The sequence below is a fragment of the Silurus aristotelis genome (genome assembly GCF_946808225.1).
Source record: "Silurus aristotelis genome assembly, chromosome: 23".
Classification (NCBI taxonomy): Eukaryota; Metazoa; Chordata; class Actinopteri; order Siluriformes; family Siluridae; genus Silurus; species Silurus aristotelis.
In genome coordinates, this window is record NC_139596.1 from 17,717,870 (window position 1) to 17,737,496 (window position 19,627).

Genomic DNA, 19,627 nt, shown 5'->3' on the forward strand with positions numbered 1-19,627 from the left:
TCTCTCTGCTCTGAAATGACAAATAAATTAATAATTTTTAAAGTTGCTTAAAAGTGAAGATCCGGTGGGAATTTTAAGTTTACAGCAGGGAGATAAAGACGACTCTACGATTCATAACTCATTGTTATTACTGAATAAATTCTTTATATCAGTTTTTTTTATTGAATGATAAGCAGAAGGAAAATAAATCAATAAAATGAAATAAAGTTAACAAAATCCACAGCGTAAAAAAAAAAAAATTAGTTTTATTCTCAATTAATTTACTTACGTTTCAATAATACTTTTTTGTGTTTTGTGTGTGTGTGTGTGTGTGTGTGTGTATATGTATATATAATTTTTTTAAATATTTGTATTATAATTATTTTTTATTATTATTTTTTTTTTTACTAAATATGTTCCTGCCGTTCGTGTCCATTCTACCGGTGCTGAAATACCCCAGTTATAATAATACTATTGCATATTAGCTGTAATATTGTCTTGAGAGTAAACGGTCATTTGATAGGTCAAAGGTCAGACACATAAAATAAAACACAGATGCCTGCGTTTTTTTTTTTTTTTTTTTTTTTTTTGCGTGTTTCAGTTCTCTTGAACTTGGAAGTGCTTGTATGGTCTGTTGTGTTAGTTTTGTGTGAAAGCTGCGCGTGCCTGGTGCTGGGCATTGGGGCAGAAAGTGTGAGGACGGGTGCGGGTACAGTGGGGGTATTGATTCGGCGTGATTAGAAGCGCCCGTGTTTTCAGCGCGTGTTCATGTGACCGGCGTACTAAACGCCACTCAGCCTGGAGAGAAGAGCTGTGTGAAGGAGCCAGGCCTCTGAGAACCCTCTTTCATCCCGACACACACCTGCCAGAGCTCGGAGATGTGGACAGAGAGCGAGGAGTGTTTATACACACACACACACACACACACACACTCTCTCGATCTCTCTCTCTCTCTCTCTCTCTCTCTCTCTCTCTCTCTCTGGGTTTCCGTGTGCAGCGATGTGAAATGTTTGGGGTTCACTCTCCATGATCTCGCACGTCCTTTCCTTTGCCAACATGTTTGGCCTCAGGAGCTCAGGTGGGAGTTACGAGAAACTCAACGAGCACTTTGACCTCAACGCGCCTTTCTTCCAGGTTGGTGAGACTCCGAGTCACTTCGTATTGTTTCCGAAAAACGTTTCTACAATCGAGGGTAACACATTGGTTTAGTTAATTTTTTTAATCAAATTCTTTCGTTCCATATTACATTCAATCGGTGACGTACAGTTCAAGCCTCGTCTAACGCTTTGGTGTCAAAATGTTTATGACTCATTTTTCTACAATAAACACGACAAACTTACTCGTAAAAGTTTGTAGGTTATGGGTTTTTTTTTCTTTCTTGTTTTGGATGCTATCACGGGCGAGTTACATTTTTTAAAGTGAAAAATAAATAAAATAAAATGAAAATAAATTAGGTTTTTCCTACAGAGCTTTACTTTATTTATTCCTTGGTAAATGCTGGTAAAAAATAATAATAATAAAAAAAAAAAAACAATAATAAAAAAATCTGTATAAATAAGTAACAAATATTTCATATGGAGGTGATGTTAAACAGGTGATATAATAAACTATAATAACCTGTGAATTTTGTAAATAATGTAAGTAGTCTATAACTGTAAACACGATTGTAAACACGATGATTAGCTGCTGAAGTATCGTCAGCGTGAAATTGGACAATTTGTTGTGTTTTTACTTTATTTCTTTAATCGCTTTAATTTTCCTCCATCTGGTTTTCAAAGGTTTGCTTCATGTATCGTGATCCGCTTATTACGATAAATGTGACGTGCATGTAATACGTCTGGTGGTAACACAAGAGGAACCTGCTTTTGTTGGTCAACGCAAATCGCCACATTCGCTTCTGTATTAAATCTCTAAAAGTTCACCAGCCAATTCCTGCATCTAATTTTGTGTAATTTTATTAAATTTTCTCTCCAGGTGACTCGTCAGATCCATGAACATGAGCAGGAGAACGAGCTGCGTGAGCAGATGTCCGGCTACAAGCGCATGCGACGGCAGCACCAGAAGCAGCTGATCGCTCTGGAGAACAAGCTGAAGGCCGAGATGGATGAACACAGGCTGAAGCTGCAGAAGGAGGTGGAGACGCACAGCAACAATGCCTACATAGAGCTGGAGAAACTAGCCAAGAAGCACGCTATCCAAACGGATAAAGAGGTGAGGAGGATGCAGGTCTTACTGTCCATCTTTCACTTATCTGTATACACATAGGAGGAGATATTCAGGATCACTCTGCAGCATAGCAAACACTAAACATTAATATTATATGTAAAAAATTCTCATTAAAAATCACCTTTTTTTTTTTTTTTTTTTTTATATCTCTTCGAAATGTACCGTAAATTTAAATTTATGTAAATTTTTTAATCAACATGCGCATAGGCAAATGTTTATGCTTTATGCAAATGTATGTTTATTATTAGTGAAACAAAACTCAACATAGAGCATGAAGACAAAATATTCTTCTAAATGTTTTAAAGTAATTATGGTGCTTTAAATTTCGTAAATCATCAGGACACCAAACGGAACTTTTGCTTTGTTTCCACACGGACGGTTTTAATTGCCGGATGTGTCCATCATGGCAGATTTTGGTGTTCGATTTGAGACTTGCCGCATCAGTAAAACAAATGTTTAGAGATTACAAATTGGGTGGAGTTTATTTATTTAAACAAAGGAGGTCGTAAACAAATGTGTGTTGCTTTAAAGGTTTTAATTTCGTCTTATATATTTATATATTTATTTAGATTTTTATTTAAAATGGTTAAACAGAACTGCGCTGCATTAATCGCACGTTAATAAAATTAGTGCGGTTAAAATGATTTTGCGTTAACACGTTTTTATATGCGTGTGTGTTTGTGTGTGTGTGTCTTTAAAACACTAATATAATAATAGCTCTTTTTATTTAAATCTGTAAATTATTTTAGAATCTTTTATAATAATGTTATCGCAAACATTATTATTAAATTAACCTGCCTAGAAAGTACTAATTTAAGTTACATTTAACAGATAAAAATGTGCGATTAAGTTGCGGTTATTCACAAATGTAAACTAAATAAAATTAAATGAATGAAAAAATTTATCAATTTAATTTGTTCCAATTTAATTGATTATGCAATTTAATCAATATAATAAAAATTGTGTTGCATTAATTAGATTTATTCTATTTTTTTTTTTTTTTATATATATTATAAAATATAATTTTATATCTTATTTTACCAAGCAGGCATGTTATTCAAATTGTTTTCAAAATGTAAACCGTGCAAATGTTAATTATCACAAATGTTAATAATAATAATAATAAGCTGTGTTAATAATGAATGATTTTATGTTTTGCATTTCTTCCCTCTAAACATACCGAAATTTTACAGAACCGTGAATTTTGTGTACCGTTGCACCCCTGAGATATATATATATATACTATTAAATGCAAAGAAAAATAAAATGCAAAGAAAAATAAGGATATTTTTGTAAATAAAAAAACAAAACAAAAGGAAATGAATAAAATGAAATAACCTGGACAATAAATCTATTAGAAATGCCAGCTTTTATTTCACACTAATTAAGACACAAGGACAGACGAAAGATAAACTTTCCCTAGTGTTGTATTTCTGTTAACGACAGATATTACTTGAGATAATGAATGAAATCTAAATTCCTCATGGAGTTTATTGCAGGTCGTAAGGTGGTCGAATGGTCGCTTTATCGAATATATCAAACATGTTTTTAAAGAACAACGCATTAATCACAGAGGTTAATATCCGATTTAAATAACAAGTCATTCTACTTAGTTGTTTTTACTAACTGTACTGGCTAATTGTAATAGATAACTGTACTAGTGAACTGTAATTGATTGTACTAGCTTACTGTAGCAGAGAACCATATTCCACTAGCTATCTATAATAACTAACTGTGCCATCTAACTTTATTATCCATGAACTAACTATGTGTACTAAATAACTGCTAAATAAATTTACTAAATAAGTCTACTAGCTAACAGTACTGGCTAACTCATCAATATTTGTACTAGCTAAATGTACTAACTAGCTGTGTCTCCTAACTGTACTTAATAATTAGCTAACTCAGTTTATACAGTTAGTAATCTGTAATAGCTCATTGTATGTATGATTTTAACTGCACATGATAAATATATTAACTAACTGTACTAGATAAGTGCACTCATCATAGCCACCATTGTCTTTTCCCCCCTGTTTTATTATGTTTCCTCATGTCTTTATAGAGACTTTATGAGAGGTTTTATAAGACAGGATAAGATGAAACCACCAAAACAGGTTGTAGGGAATTTGTGCTCTCAGATGCCATGTTGTAGTGATGTTCACATTACTGTGTGCACTGGGATTATGTTAATAGCCTGTTCATTATTCCCGATGCATATGTTGATTGGTATGCTAATGAGGCGAGGGGGAGAAAATGGTGGGTTTGTCTGCAGAGTACAGCGTAGCACTGTGACATACTTTGAGTCTTGACTTGACGGGATTGAATTCTTTAGTTCACTGCACAGTAGACAGTCAGAAACGCGCATCTGCAAGCTTTTGGCCAATATCAGTGTGTTTTATGAGCCGGTGATGTTTTAGGAATCTATCGACCAGTTTCGATTGGTCTACGGCACTTAGAGCCAACTTCTTGTAAAATATATACACAATATGTACCACTGTTTATATAGTGAAGCTGACTTACACGGCTACACATTTCTACAACTTCTACAGTTTATACATTTGTTTGATGATCGTTGAGTTAACCCTGGATCATGACACAGAAGTCTTCACAAATTTCTTTCATTCTGGATTCTTCGATTGTTCGGCTTGGGTGTGTTTTTATGTGTTAAAAGGGGGGGGGCATATTGTACATTCTCATAGGTTCTATACAAAAATTTGAGGTCCGTAATTCTTCAGATAATTAATACATATACTAGGGATGCGCATTTTCATAACTGAGGCCGATAGGATGCATTAAAGTTTAGGGCTGCACCGAAATGAAAATTCTTGGCCGAAACCGAAAAAGAGGAAAGCAAAACCGAAAACCGAAACACCGAAAGAAATTATGCCAATTATTATTACCATTGCATTTATGGCTATGATTGTGTACTAAACTTACTAAAATCAAGGCATTTCAATTGCATAAATTAAATATTAAAGTTTCAAAGAATAAATCAATTAAAAATTATGAAAATATTTATTTATAGCACATTGCAACAATGCACAGGATAAAATAAATTAAAATTCAAACTTAAATGTTTAACTTTAATGCACTCATGTGTACATTTAAATAATAATGTACAGGCCCTCTGGCCTGCTGAAAGGTTGTAAAATTAAATATGTTCTTTCATAAAAACAAAGTGCATTCAGAACAAGTGCAACTGCTTAAAGATACAATACAACACTATCAGTGGGAAACTTCCTGCCTTTTCAAAAACGTCCGCCACAGATGGAGTACGCATGCTCAGAGGGGTTTTGCTTTTCTGTGCCGCGTTTCTCTCATATTCAGCATAGCGATCGAGATGTTTGGATTTCAGGTGATAAATTAAACCCGACGTGGAGAAAGTTTTTACAGACAAAATTTCGGCATTACATGTTTTGCACATTGCTATCCGTGGGTCTTTCTCAGATATACTGAAACACGTCCACACCGCAGACATGTTGTTTTAGACAAGCACGTGCAGGCAGCGGTTTCTGTTTGCGTTATCACAACAAACTGTTTTGGACACGTTTTTTCGGTGATCAAAGTCTTTCGGCCGAAAACCGAAAATGCACTTTTGGGCCATTTTCGGCCGAAAATATTCGGTGGCCGAATATTCGGTGCATCCCTATTAAAGATACATATGAAGCAGCTATACAATATAGCTGCTTCATATGATGCAATACAATTCATCAGATAAAACCAGACGTTCTTTTCCTGTTCTGTCTCCAGGAAGTTACAGCTCTACCTCTGCCATGTTAATCTGATTCTATGTGACTCTCAGGACACGCCTCGGTCTCCGTAGCGTTGTAATACGTCATATTCACGTAGCAGCAGCGGTGCTGAGAAAACGCACTCGAGACACAGTTTACTGAGGAGAAATTGATCTACATATCAAATATCGGTCACAAATTCTTGGTCAGTTTCGAAATAATAAAAGAATAGCGCATATACTAATAATTATAAATAAATAAAAAAAATGTTACAGATGGAAATATGTTAAAGCACGGGTCTTTAACCGGGGGTCTGCTAATTAATGTTAAAAACTAAACAAAAAAATTGGGTAAAATCATTAAAGATAAAATATTTTATTTTTACAAATCTTTTATTTATTACATTAAAGATCTATTAAAAGTAAAACTGATGTACATGTAAATGTATAATAGTCCACCTGATAGTAAAAGGAAAATGTATGAAACAGCAAAATCTATTAAAATAAAAGACAATTGTGAATGACTTCATTAATTCCTAAATATATGCTTGGATTCTATTAATATCAGTGGTTAAGTTTGACACGTTTTGTATCAGGGGTTCCCTGCCCCATGTCTGTCACCTAAGGGGTCCCTGACCTGGAAAACTTTGAAGACCCCTGTGTTAACGCTGCACAAACTTAGGCCAAAAATTGTTTTAACTTTAAATCAGTGCATCACATTGTTTTTATTTAGACAGTTAAAATACATCTACAGAGATCGCTATATGATATGATGATGCTTTCTGTATAGAGACACAAATTTGAGATTTGGATGCAAGACTTGTTTAAGGCACTGGAACTTATCCAGCACTTTAACAACAGTCAGAAGTTTTTCTGTCTTATTAATTTTCAGAGTTCGACAGAGAGAGCTGGATGTAACTATAAACAGATAAAAAGTAATGTGTCGTTAAAAAAAAAAAAAAAAAAGAGTATCGTAATCATTGACAAATTGCTGTTTTGTAAGAAGAATAAAAAGCCCATATGGAAGTGCTGTGTTTAAGATAATAATCATCTTTAAGGTGGTCACAACCCAGAGATTGTCCTTAAACATGTATATTGCATTCATAAACAGAGATACTTCGGTTTCATCCCTGTTCAGTGAAACGTGAAACCATGTGGTGATATCAGCTGATATTTGTAGTTAAATCAGTTATAAATAAAGAACTTAGACACCACACACAATTCATACCCATGAAACTAGCAACATTAAACAAGATGCATCTCTTCTGTGGGTCACGTGTCCTTTCCAGATGAAGACGACTGCAGCAGATGAGAAGAAGTTCCAGCAGCAGATTCTGGCTCAGCAAAAGAAAGAGCTCACCACCTTCCTGGACACCCAGAAGAAACAGTACAAACTGTGCAAGGAGAAGATTAAAGAGGTGCTGTTCATTTTTTTACATTTATTCTCAGCAGGCTTTAGTAGTAATAATTACAACCTTGACAATGATGTTAAAAAAAAGAGAAGGAGAGGATGAGTTGAGGGTCATCGGCATAGGAGCAGCGGTGGACAGTAAGGAAGTAAATGTAATTCATTACTGTATTTAAGTAGCATTTTTGCGTATCTGCACTTTACTGAAGTAAAATATTGTTCTTTTTACTCAACTAGGTTTTGTGAAATCACAAAACCTAGTTTCCTTTTATTTATGAGGAAAATGTAACTGTCACCAATCTGTCACCAACATATACAGTTCAACATCGAGCAGAACATTGAGAGAGGAGTAAATGATGAAGAAACTCCAGGCTCGAACTCACCACAACACACGTGACCTCATTTACACTATTTTACACTAAGTAGTTGAAAAGGAGGCTTTGGACTCGATCATTTTAAATAAATATCAGTGTTTGAGTCATTATCATTCTATTAACATTTATTAACAGATTAACATTCTATTAATAGGTTTAGGCAAAAACTTTTATTAAAGTGAATGTTTAAAGAGAGCACATTTACTTTTACTTCATATTTTACCTACTTTATCTCTCCATTAAATCAAGTACATGATTTGTGTATTTCGTTCACCGCTGCATACAGTATGATTTATATAGAAAAGTACAGAAAGGGAAATTAAATCGACCCTTATTAGTTACCACATTAGAATCTGTGCTTCCCGGTAGAAAAGCCAACCTAAGTGGAGTGTCATAAGTGTAGGTGGTATAATGTAAGGTATATAAAGGGAAAATAAAAGAGGACCAAGCACTGAGCCTTGTGGGACACCTCTCCTTGCCAAGAAAATCCACATCTGCTTCTTGCAGGTACACATCACTTATGACAGTAACTCTGGGTAGAAAGCCCTTGTGTCTTGTCTTCTGACAGACCATGTCAAATATGCAACATGACACCTCCCAGCAACAACACAACAGCTGTTTCTGGTTGGTGTGGATGTTGGTCCGTGAAAGGAAAGTTTGTACACCAAAACAGAAAGAAAGACATTTCACTCTTGCTGTGGCCCAGAGATTTAAATATTGTGCATAATCAAATATTTGTTTTCTTTCACCGTCTTTTCAGGAGATGAACGAGGACCACAGCACTCCAAAGAAGGAGAAGCAGGAGCGTTTGTCAAAGCATAAGGAGAACATGCAGCATTCACAAGCGGAGGAGGAAGCCCAGCTTCTTGCCCAGCAGCGCCTTTACTACGATCGCAACTGCAGGGCCTTCAAACGCAAAGTCATGACCAAGAGACATGAATTCGAACAGGAGCAGCTCCGAGAGGTAGGAGGAGGAAGAGCATAGGTGGTCTTCACAGACTAAAGCTGATCAATTAATAGTTTCGATCACAAGCTCTGGGATTTTACCAGTCCCAGATCTTTTGTGATGTTCAGAAATTTTTTTTATGTTTTTATGTTGCATGTAAAGTGAAGAACTGGATAGTTTACATCTTTTGGTCTCTTTGTGTTTGATGGCTTGGCAGGTGGTCCGATATGAAGCTTACAGGACTAAAAATCAACTTGAGAGTACTAGAAGTTCAATCATCCAAAAAAAAAGTTTATTAAGAAAATAGAAACGCAGCCTGTAGAACCGTTATTGTTTTTCTCTCAGGAGCTGAATAAAAAGAAGACACAGAAGGAGATGGAGCACGCTATGCTGATCAGACACGACGAGTCGACTCAGGAGCTGGAGCACCGGCAGCTGAAAACGCTGCAGAAGCTGCGCATGGATCTAATCCGCCTGCAGCACCAAACCGAGCTGGAGAACCAGATCGAGTACAATAACCGCAGAGAGAGAGAGCTGCACCGCAAACACGTCCTCGAGCTCCGGCAGCAGCCCAAAAACCTCAAGGTGCCTCCACAAACTCTCTTCAGATATATTTAGGGAGCTGGAATGACTGGATTATGAGTCATGTCTCTAACGTCAGTCTGCTTTTATGTAAAATGTGGCGTGTTGGTTATTATTAGAAGATTCTGTGATTGTTCATCCCACGGAAAACCCTGGAATAATCATATTTCTTTTATTTATTTATTTATTTTTTACACGTTAGGACTTTTTTTTTTTACATTTTACATTTGCATTAGGAATTATGAAAGACGGACTCACAAAACTCAGGGTCCTTTTCTTTCTCTTTGCAATGTTCCAAGTATTTATAATTATTATAAGTCAATAAATCTTTTTAATTATTTGTATATTAGTTCCTGGCCTTAATTGCAGGTACATTATAAGGACAAAAGTTTGTGGACACCCGTCCATATGATTCATATCATATCAGTCCCCGTATTGTATTAATAACCCCCACTATTCAGACATAAGGGTGTTAGTGAAGTCAGGTGTAGGTGAGGTGAGGAGGCCTGGGGGTGCAGTCAGCATTCCAGTTCATCCCAAAGGTGTTCAATATGGTTGAGGTCAGAGATCTAAAGCAGGAGGTCTTTCACTCCAACCCATATAAAGCAGATCTTCATGCATCTGGCTTTGTGCACAAGAGCATTGTCATGCTGTGACATGTTTGGGTCTCCTAGAGAAGTCAAGTGAAGGGAAAATCTTAAGCGCCTGCTTCCGAAGACATCAGATACAATTGTGTGCTTCCAACTTTGTTATCGGAGTTTCAAAAAGAACCACATATGGGTGGTAGTCAGGTGTCCCAATACTTCTGCCCATATAGTCAATATATATATTTAAGACTCATTAATTGGGCTGTTGTGAATATGGAGTGATTTTGCTTTATTTACTTTCTGCACCTGAATGATATTAAATTCGGTTTTAGGAATCAGGGAATAAAAGTGGGCATCAGGTATTTTTGATGTTGCATTTGTCTTGTCTGATATTGTGGTTTGGGTTTCCTAGAGAACTTGCAGTCACAGTGCTTGGACCAGGGGATGCTGTTTTCATGATTAGCTCCCTAATTATATTCTCATTGTTCTTTCTGTCCTAGGTAATGGAGTTGCAGATAAAGAAGCAGTTTCAGGACACGTGCAAAGTGCAGACGAAGCAGTACAAAGCTCTGCGGCACCACCAGCTCGAGGTGACGCCGAAAAACGAGCACAAGATCGTGCTCAAGGCCCTGAAGGACGAGCAGACGCGCAAACTAGCCATCCTGGCTGAGCAATATGAGCAGAGCATCAACGAGATGATGGCATCACAAGCGGTGAGAACATAATAGAATAGTACTGACAGGCACAAACACACTATATGGACAAAGTATTGGGACACCTGACTTTTCCAGACGTGTGTTTCTTACCCGAAGTTGGAGGCTCCCAGTTGTATCTGATGTCTTTGGATGCTGTAGCATAAAATGTTCCCTTTACTTGACTTCACTAGGAGACCCCAAACATATTCCAGCATGACAATGCCTTTCTGTACAAAGCAAGCGCCCTGAAGATCTACTTCACATGGGTTGGAGTAAGATCTCCTGCTATAGACCTCCAAACCTATTAAACACCTTTGAGATTAATGTGAACGCTGACTGCACCCCAGGAACCTCCACATCTCACCTACATCAGTACCTGACTTTACTAACACCCCTGTATCTAAATAAATCTCCACAAATCTCCAAGCACACCAGAGGGTCAAACTCACCAGAAGAGTGGATCTTCACTCAGGTTAACTGTAAATAGGAACTGAATGTGGAATGGGTTGTTCAAAAAGCACAAGCGAATCTTATGGTCAGGTGTCCACAAACTTTTGTCCATATAATGTAGTTTGATTATTCGAATTGTGTAGTTTCTTTTTTCACTTTGTTATACTTTTTTTCCTAATTGCTTCTGTGATGAATCTGAAGGAAATTAGAGTATTTAAAGCATGTAAAAAACAACACCGTCTTAGCTGTCCATTGTGCAAAGGGGCGGGGCATTAAAATGGTTGTGTACTAGTGGAAATGAAAGAAAAGAAAAAACTAATTTATGTTAATGCTAAAGAAGTTACAGTGGTGTTCAGTAGCTCCAAAAAAAAAAAAAATTTTAAACCTTTTTAAAAACATAAACTAAAACCTTCTTTTAAAAAAAAAACAAAAAAACTAAAACCTTCTTAAAAACAAAAACAGTAAAAATTAATAAAACCTTCTTTAAAAAAAAACCCACAAAAAACTAAAACCACCTTTAAAAAAAACCAAAACTAACTGAAACCTTCTTAAAAACAAAAAAGTAAAAAATAATAAAACCTTCTTTAAAAAAACAAAAAAACCTAAAACCTTCTTAAGAAAAATAAATTCGCATGCACCAAAAAAAAACCTATTTTCTCATGCACCAAATTCATTCTTGACATCACCCTTTCTGAGAAATCCAGCTAAGAAAGAGTGATGTCAGAAATGCTATGCACTAAATAGTTACAGGAAAGACTTGAGTAAGCGTGTTGGAGATCTATGAGTGATGGCATTGTGAAAGATGTTAAATGATGGACGCTTTGGAAGGGGATCTGTTTGAGCAGAGTGTACAGATGAGAAGGACAGACTGAAGATCTAAAGAACAGCTACTGTAGATCATTAGGTAGAGATGAGATAAGATTCAACTTTATCATCATTGCACTAGTTACGGTAAAAAGGCAACGAAATTGGAAGCAGTGTAAAATATTTACATATGTACAATTTGGTAAGGCACTGATATGTGATGCATATAAATAATGACAGATAAATGAACAATATCAAATAGACAATATGAATATAAATAAACAGTGAGGTGATTATATACAATGTAGGAAATTTTGTATAGTGTTTATGAAAAGGTTATGTGTATATACAAAATTATATGGAGAGTGTGTAATATATATATATATATATATATATATATATATATATATATATATATATATATATATATCATCAATTATTACATGCCTTTTAATAATATTTCCCAAGGGAAGCACGTATATTGTGAAAAGCAGGGGTCCTAGAACTGAACCTTGTGGCACCCCATAATTTACTTGCATTAACCTGATAGTTCTTCATTTTAATCTACAGTGTGTGCAACATACAGCATGCAATGGTTATAGAGTTAGGTGACTCAGTGTGTAGTATTCAGTTGTGTGTGTGTGTGTGTGTGTGTGTGTGTGTGTGTGTGTGTGTCTGTCTGTCTGTCTGTCTGTCTGTCTGTCTGTCTGGGTTTGGGGTGAAATCCTACTAAATGATTCCTAAAAAGATCCTACAAAAATCTATATCTGAAACAATGGTTTTCTAAAAGTCACCTTATATTACAAGTTGAACTAAAAGATCCTGAATTCAAAATTCAGGACAAACTGCGATGACATCCTTGTTTGTAAACATAAAACGTTTTTTTCTTTCAAGAATACCTCATGCTAATGTGTCATATATGTAAATAATCATATTTATTTATTTATGCATATATATATATATATATATATATATATATATATATATATATATATATATATATATATATATATATACTTGTAAAAAATTATAACTTTGTCTCATTAGTTTTTTTTATTTATTTATTTTTATATTCTGTTCAATATTTAATAATTGCTGCAGTTTTCCTGGAGCCCCACGTAAAAAGTTTGTACAAACTGTCCCTGACATCAGTACATACGACAAATAAAAGTTGAAACTCGAATCTAAAAGCAGGGTTTGTGGATGACGAGACGAGAGTGAGATCGGATCTATTCGCCTGTTTCGTCAGGAAAACTAAAACGGGTGAAGAAGTTCGATAGTCCATATGGCTGATTAAATTTTTTTCTTACCTTGTGTGTGTAGTTGCGTCTGGACGAGGCTCAGGAGGCCGAGTGTCAGGCTCTGAGGCAGCAGCTGCAGCAGGAGATGGAGCTCCTGAACGCCTACCAGAGCAAAATCAAAATGCAGACGGAGGCGCAGCACGAGCGCGAGCAGCACAAACTCGAGCAGAAGGTGTCGCTGCGCAGAGCTCATCTCGAACAAAAGGTAGAGGCATCGATTTTATGAACGAGCTGAGAGCAGAATGAAGGGAACGTGCCACTCTTAGTCACAACACGAAGGCGAAGGTTCGGTTTTTTTTACAGATGTTTAATGCATTCATCAACACTGTAGAACTAAATAAACAGGACGAGTATAGCAAACATCAGTTACACGTTCAATCACATGGAAAACACGCATACGAATTAAAACTCGTAAATAAACTAAACATACTTTCACATATCACTTTTGCCTGCTTGTGAGCTAAGAGAGGGAAATATATTTTCGTCTCCTGATTGGATGGATTATAATTTTGAAAGGAAATACTTTCGATCTTTCAATGATCACATCGTTCCGTCTCTTCATGCAGATGACATAACAGGAAGTGCCATACAAATGGCATGATGGGAGTAAAAACAAACATAATCAAAAACTCTTAGAAAGAATCAGTCAATTCAAGAAGCTTTTATTGTCATTTCAACCATATACATCTGACGCAGTACACAGTGAAATAAAACAACGTTCCTCCTGAACCCTGATACTATATACAACAACAATCACAGAAAACAGAAGACACAGGGCTGAGGACTAGTAAAGTGCACATAAAATGCATGTGTGCAACCTGGTGCAAGACAACACGGGACAACACGGGACAACACGGGACAACACGGGACAACACAGGACAACACCCAAAACACAAAATAGCTCCACCAGTAAACCTGTTGTAAAGAGACAAAGTGAACACTAGCAAAAATGTAAACAAGATGTTGTCCCTGACATATGGCGCTGTGTGTGTGTGTATGTATGTATGTATGTATGTATATATATATTCAGTATATACTGTTTTAATATTTGAACAGAAAAATTCATTTACTAGCAATGAAGCAGAATAATGTTTTGAAGTTTGACATCAGCTCTGTTGAATTCTTCGTTCTGATTGGTTGGAAGGCGTTGCGCAATCACTGATGTTTTTCCTGTAATTACAATGTTGGTCCTAAGCATCGTTAACATGATTGTGTGTGTGTGTGTCCTCAGATCGAAGAGGAGCTGGCTTCTCTTCAGAAGGAGCGCACAGACCGAATCAAATACCTGCTGGAGAGACAGGAGCGTGAAGTGGACGCTTTCGACATGGAGAGCCTGCGCATGGGCTTCAGCAACCTGGGGGCTTTAGAGTACCCTAAAGACGACTACAGATGAGACACGAGACCCTCTCTGCCTTTTGGAAAGAAGCAAAAACAAACAAAAAACAAAAACAAAGAAAAAAAAAAGTCCTCCACTCTTTTAAAGACACGTGCAGTTTTTACTACTGACAAAACCCTCTTTACGTCACGACATTACGACATGCTGGATTACGTCCCTCAGTCATCGGTGTTTAATATTATATATATCTATAAAAACAAATAAATATATATAAGTATTATCTATAAAAATATCGAAACCGTTGCAGTGTTGATGTCCGTGATCTTTCTCGTGCAATGATAACACTTGATGTGATTGATTAACTAGAGATGTAGAGGAAGGACAGCAATACGCACGTGTGACACGTGGGGGTGGGGGTGGGAGGGGGGGAGGGGGGTTTGCTACTGTTAATGTCCACACGTTTTTAGTGATATTTTCCACAAGATTTTTAGATTTTAAGCGTACCGCTGCTGAGTCTGGCCATTGTTTTTTTTTTTTTTTTTTTTTTTTTTTTTGGGGGGGGGGGGGGTTTAGTCATCAGACTGAAATGATTTACACCTTTTGAACAAATTTGATAAAATTTACATACGAACTCGATGTACAGAAACTTAACAGCTGCCTCCGATTTGTAATTTCAACTCCGTCCTGGTTTCTCAGTGAGGAACCTGTTCTGTTCCTGCGTCCTCAATGATCCAACCTCAGCACGAGGTCAGCAATGTGAATTTCTCACACACACACACACACACACACACACACCCTGCTGGCACAAAGGGCTCTAAAGCGAAAACTGGACGTCCATTTTGTGTGTCCATTTTATGTAGTTTTTAAATCCTCTAGATTTTTTTTTAAATACCAGTGACCATTTTTTGGCCTATAACCGAGGATGACCTCTGACATTTAATTTCGTTTAGTTTTTTGCTTTTTAGAGACGTTTTGTTTGTTTTTAATGAGAATCAAGAATCCTGTGAATAGAAAAGTTGCTTTACTGTTTGCATGCACTTTAAATTTGTTTTCAGGTCCGAGAGACGCATGATTTCTGTCCCAAATGCTTTTAATTATATTTGTAAATAAAAAAAAACGCTCAACACGTCTGAAAGCATTTTTTTTTTTTTTTTTATTCAAATCAGGAAACATTGAACAAGAGCATCGTATCAACACCCGAAATTAAAGAGGAAACTGGAATAAACAAAAAAAGCCCCTATTTAGTGCAACAAGTGGAAAGTAATTGGAGCTTTAACATTTTACTGATTTGCCTTCACTGCAATTTCCATCCTGTTCTTCAAAAACGTTTTGACCAAACACACGATCGAATGAATTCTGCCTAGTAACAAGGATCTGATTGGATGTCGGCTCACTACACCATTAACATGCATTTATTTTTATTGTTTTATTGAATACTGCTGAAGTGAAATGCTTTTTATTTTATTTATTATATTTAAGTGCTTTACTGCCTTGCTGTATGTATTTATCGTCAAAGCTCAACATTACAATCCGTATCGTATCTCATCCACCTTTACATGTCCTGAACGTGTCATAAAACACTCCTTTATTTCCCTGCAAGCTGCTGGTAAAGTTTGGGGACATAATCGTCCCACTCGGCCTGGTAACAGTTTCCGGCCACTGGAGCGCCGAGGCCGTATTTCTTACGGAAGTTTTGGATTTTGAATTTTCCACGGTTGTCGCCGCAACGGTTGGACAGGACGGATTCGGTGCAGTTCAACGTTCCTGGCTGTTCATATACCAACCACACGTAACGATGGAGACCTAAAGAGAGATGTAGAGAGAAAAAAAGAAATTACAGTACACAGGATTTTGTTTGTTTGTTTTTGGGCAAAAACATTTTCACCGTACACGAGTTTATTATGATAATCGCAGTGCTACTTTTTATATTATAATGTAGTTTTTAACAATGTTGGTGAGTAAAATTAGTTTTTCATCAGTGCCTTCAAATGCTCGATTCTGATTGGTCAGAGGGTCGCGAGTAATTTCCTATAGTGGTGGTAACTTTCATTCAAATCGCACAATTATATGAATGCGTTCGTTTTAATACGTTTCTATAGTAACCGCTCGTTCACAAGTACAGAGACATCGGTAAGGAGGAGTTTTAATACAACTTTGTATAGTGATAATTGTTAGTTGTTGTAATGTTTTATTCAATTATCACCATTTCGTTTTTCTGTCTTCATGTCTTTTAATGCTTTCTGATTTTTTTGTTTTTGTTTCCTGACCCATTTGGGCATTTATTTCACATACTAAAGAAGAGCTAGTCTGTGTTTCGACATCTGTTTCTCAGGTACTTCCCCCTTCATTTATTAACCAATCACGATCACGTATTAATCAAAAATTAACAATCGAGCTCAGACTTTGAACTTGGAGCTCTGAGAATCCTACTCTAATTCACCCCAATGTTTTAATCATTAAATCTGGTGCACAAAGTTCTTACCGGTTCCTTTCGGAGGACCAGAGCCGACGTAGTCAGACATCACGCACCCGCTGGAGACATCATTCCCTTTTATATTGACCACCAGGAAGTGATGCCATTCTCTAAAGTGGGAGAAAAAATGAGGGATCAGTTAAACAGGTTATTAAGTAGAAAAAATACAAACAAAGTTATTGAATGTAGGGCTGCTGCGATACGACCAGATAACATCCATATCGTGATAAATTGTCACGATACATGTTTCTGAAAAAAATCACCAGCATTTGAACTCAATACGTTTGTGTATACGTACATATTTTATACCGGATTACTGGTTCAGTATGACATCGTCATGGAGACAATACGAGTCCCTGGCGTCCACTAACGACCAATCCTGAGCTAAAACAGGAAGTAGCCATTCTGGTACTGTGTCGGTTCTCCATGTCTGAATGTGTACCTGAATTTGGGGTCTTTCCTGCTCGGAGCGTCCGGATCAGTCAAGGCTAAAGTGTACAGCTTGCTGTGGTCGCAGCCTTCCCACTCGACCGCTGTGGGCTGGTTCTGCACCTAAAAACACACACACACACACACACACACACACACGTTACTGTTTGTCCTATCACCTACCCATCTTACTGTCATCGGTTTCCCACCATCTGATCTTCTGTGGCGAATGTTTGTATTGTCGTGAAGTCACACGCAATACTCAAACGAAACCAGTTATTCTCATTTAGACGCATTGTGTTTCCACACGGACCATTATTACTGATGCACCACCGCTAAACTTTGGCGCGCGCTGGCCACAGAAAACGCTGACTAACAAAGAAATAAAGGGGCGGGGAGAAAACAGCGAGGAGAAGATTCATATGGAAGACCGTTTTCACCACATAAAACATTTTTGCCTAATTCCGACTTTTTTCCCCCTCAAACTTCCGAGGATCCCTGGAGAGAAGTCAGAATTGCGAGAGAGAAAAAGTCAGATTTACAAGAAATAAACTCGGAATTGTGAGAGAGAAAAAGTCAGATTTACAAGAAATAAACTCGGAATTGTGAGAGAGAAAAAACCGGAATTAGGCAAACTTTTCGTTTGTTTGTTTGTTTGTTTGTTTAAGTGGGTTTCAATCTCACAGAGCTTCTCGTGTACAATTTCAACAATAAAATGTAAATTTGTCTAAAAAACAAATTAATTGTTTGTTTTAAGAGGCACGTCTTTTTCTCTTGCATATTTAGTATTTTGCTTTAATAAAGAAACGCAAAAAAAAAAAAAAAAACACCCGATTGTTCGACTAATCGTTGAAATAATCGGCAGAATCCTCGATTACTAAAATAATCGACAGCTGCAGCTCGATATTTTTTCACCACAACTCTTTCATCCGGGTTTTCAAACCCGTTACACCTAAAATATGTTTTATATTTAAAAAAGAAGTAAATGATATTAATATTAGTTTAAAGTGTAATAAAATAAATCGTATCATTTCTCTTTTTTTTTTTTTACGCACAAAACAGTTTATTGTGGATTTGCAATTTTTAAATCTTGCGTCTGACGTCATCACGTCGGTGCTCCCTACGTAACGAGCACAAATACAACGCCAAAAAAAAAGCATGTGTTTATTATTTATTAATTAATTAATTACATTTATAATTTGCAATCAACATGTTAATGCGCGTTAATCCTGAGCAGCGGCTTCGCTTTCCGCATTGTCTCGGAGGGGTCTGCATGCTGACCTGAGTGGGTGTGAGCACTTTCCCCAGCTCGTCGATCTCCAGAGAGCCGTATCTAACCGTCAGGGTTTTCCTCGGCTTTTCCTCCACCTCAGTCAGGGACAGAGGACCCGTCCACTGCTCTATATCCACCGGCATTTTATTTATTTAATATTAGAAATCCTGCAGACAAACTCGTACTCAAGCACTCACACCTTCTCCAGCTCAGGAGCGAAGAACAACATCTGACTCGGTTTCTCTGTGGTTATTCTCAGACTCTTGCTTGATTGACACTCGGCTCAACCAATCACCTTTGGGCACCTTAATTATGATTTGCCAGCTTGATTTAGTAGTCCCGCCTACTGTTGTTTTAGTCAACTGCCATTTGTTTCCACAAGAGGGCGCCAGATACCAGCTCTTATTTCACACATTTATTTCACACCCGTATTACGGAAGTCCCGCCTTCTAACTAGACGATTGGTAGAGCTCGTCTCGCGTTCTGTTCTCTGATTGGCTGCAATTCCAAGGCAAAGTCTAAAGGTCGAAACGTTGCTGAATATGCTTTGTATACGATTAAATAAAATGAGAGAAAATATATTGTTTTATTGTATTAAAAACAAAAATGGTTGTGTGAATTATTTGTAAATGATTTAGTAAATAATGAATGATATTACATTGTAGTGTGTTAAAATTATTTGCCAGAGACTGCTGTGTATATATATATATATATATATATATATAGTAAGGAAAATAAGTATTTGAACACCCTGCTATTTTGCAAGTTCTCCCACTTAGAAATCATGGAGGGGTCTGAAATTTTCATCGTACGTGCATGTCCACTGTGAGAGACATAAATAAAAAAAAAAATCCAGAAATCACAGTATATGATTTTCAAACTAAGCATAATAAGTATTTGAACACCTGTTTATCAGCTAGAATTCTGACCCTCAAAGACCTGTTAGTCTGCCTTTAAAATGTCCACCTCCACTACATTTATTATCCTAAATTAGATGCACCTGTTTGAGGTCTTTAGCTGCATAAAGACACCTG

At 36.7% G+C, this 19,627-nt stretch overlaps 2 protein-coding genes across 8 annotated transcripts in view; one reads left to right on the forward strand and one right to left on the reverse strand.

Moving 5' to 3' along the window:
- taok3a (TAO kinase 3a) overlaps positions 1 to 14,575 on the forward strand; it is a 66,295-nt gene extending 51,720 nt beyond the window's left edge. For 6 of the 7 annotated variants that reach the window (XM_083527331.1, XM_083527334.1, XM_083527333.1 and 3 more), the window contains 7 exons: positions 1,954 to 2,190; positions 7,225 to 7,353; positions 8,478 to 8,681; positions 9,009 to 9,248; positions 10,333 to 10,545; positions 13,105 to 13,287; positions 14,314 to 14,575. In XM_083527331.1, the coding sequence (XP_083383457.1) occupies positions 1,954 to 2,190; positions 7,225 to 7,353; positions 8,478 to 8,681; positions 9,009 to 9,248; positions 10,333 to 10,545; positions 13,105 to 13,287; positions 14,314 to 14,475 (1,368 nt within the window). In that variant the 3' untranslated portion in view covers positions 14,476 to 14,575. Of the gene's footprint in view, positions 1 to 548; positions 1,634 to 1,680; positions 2,191 to 7,224; positions 7,354 to 8,477; positions 8,682 to 9,008; positions 9,249 to 10,332; positions 10,546 to 13,104; positions 13,288 to 14,313 lie in introns of those variants that run through there. The other variant, XM_083527336.1, reaches the window with a different exon arrangement.
- Positions 14,576 to 14,976: 401 nt separating this feature from the next.
- Positions 14,977 to 18,864, reverse strand: pebp1 (phosphatidylethanolamine binding protein 1). Its single transcript, XM_083527489.1, has 4 exons — positions 18,602 to 18,864; positions 17,334 to 17,443; positions 16,901 to 17,001; positions 14,977 to 16,221 (listed from the first exon to the last, which is right to left on the reverse strand). The coding sequence occupies exons 1-4, from the start codon at positions 18,734 to 18,736 to the stop codon at positions 16,004 to 16,006; spliced, it is 564 nt and encodes a 187-aa protein (XP_083383615.1). The 5' UTR covers positions 18,737 to 18,864; the 3' UTR covers positions 14,977 to 16,003.
- Positions 18,865 to 19,627: the final 763 nt, after the last annotated feature.

Bases quoted from the DNA above. Each gene is read 5' to 3' on its own strand.
- pebp1 (XM_083527489.1), bottom strand. From the start codon at position 18,736: ATGCCGGTGGATATAGAGCAGTGGACGGGTCCTCTGTCCCTGACTGAG. The intron at 17,002-17,333 runs GTACACATTCAG...CTCCCACTTTAG, and splicing joins AGGAAAGACCCCAAATTCAG to AGAATGGCATCACTTCCTGG. The intron at 16,222-16,900 runs GTAAGAACTTTG...ATCTCTCTTTAG, and splicing joins TGGTCCTCCGAAAGGAACCG to GTCTCCATCGTTACGTGTGG.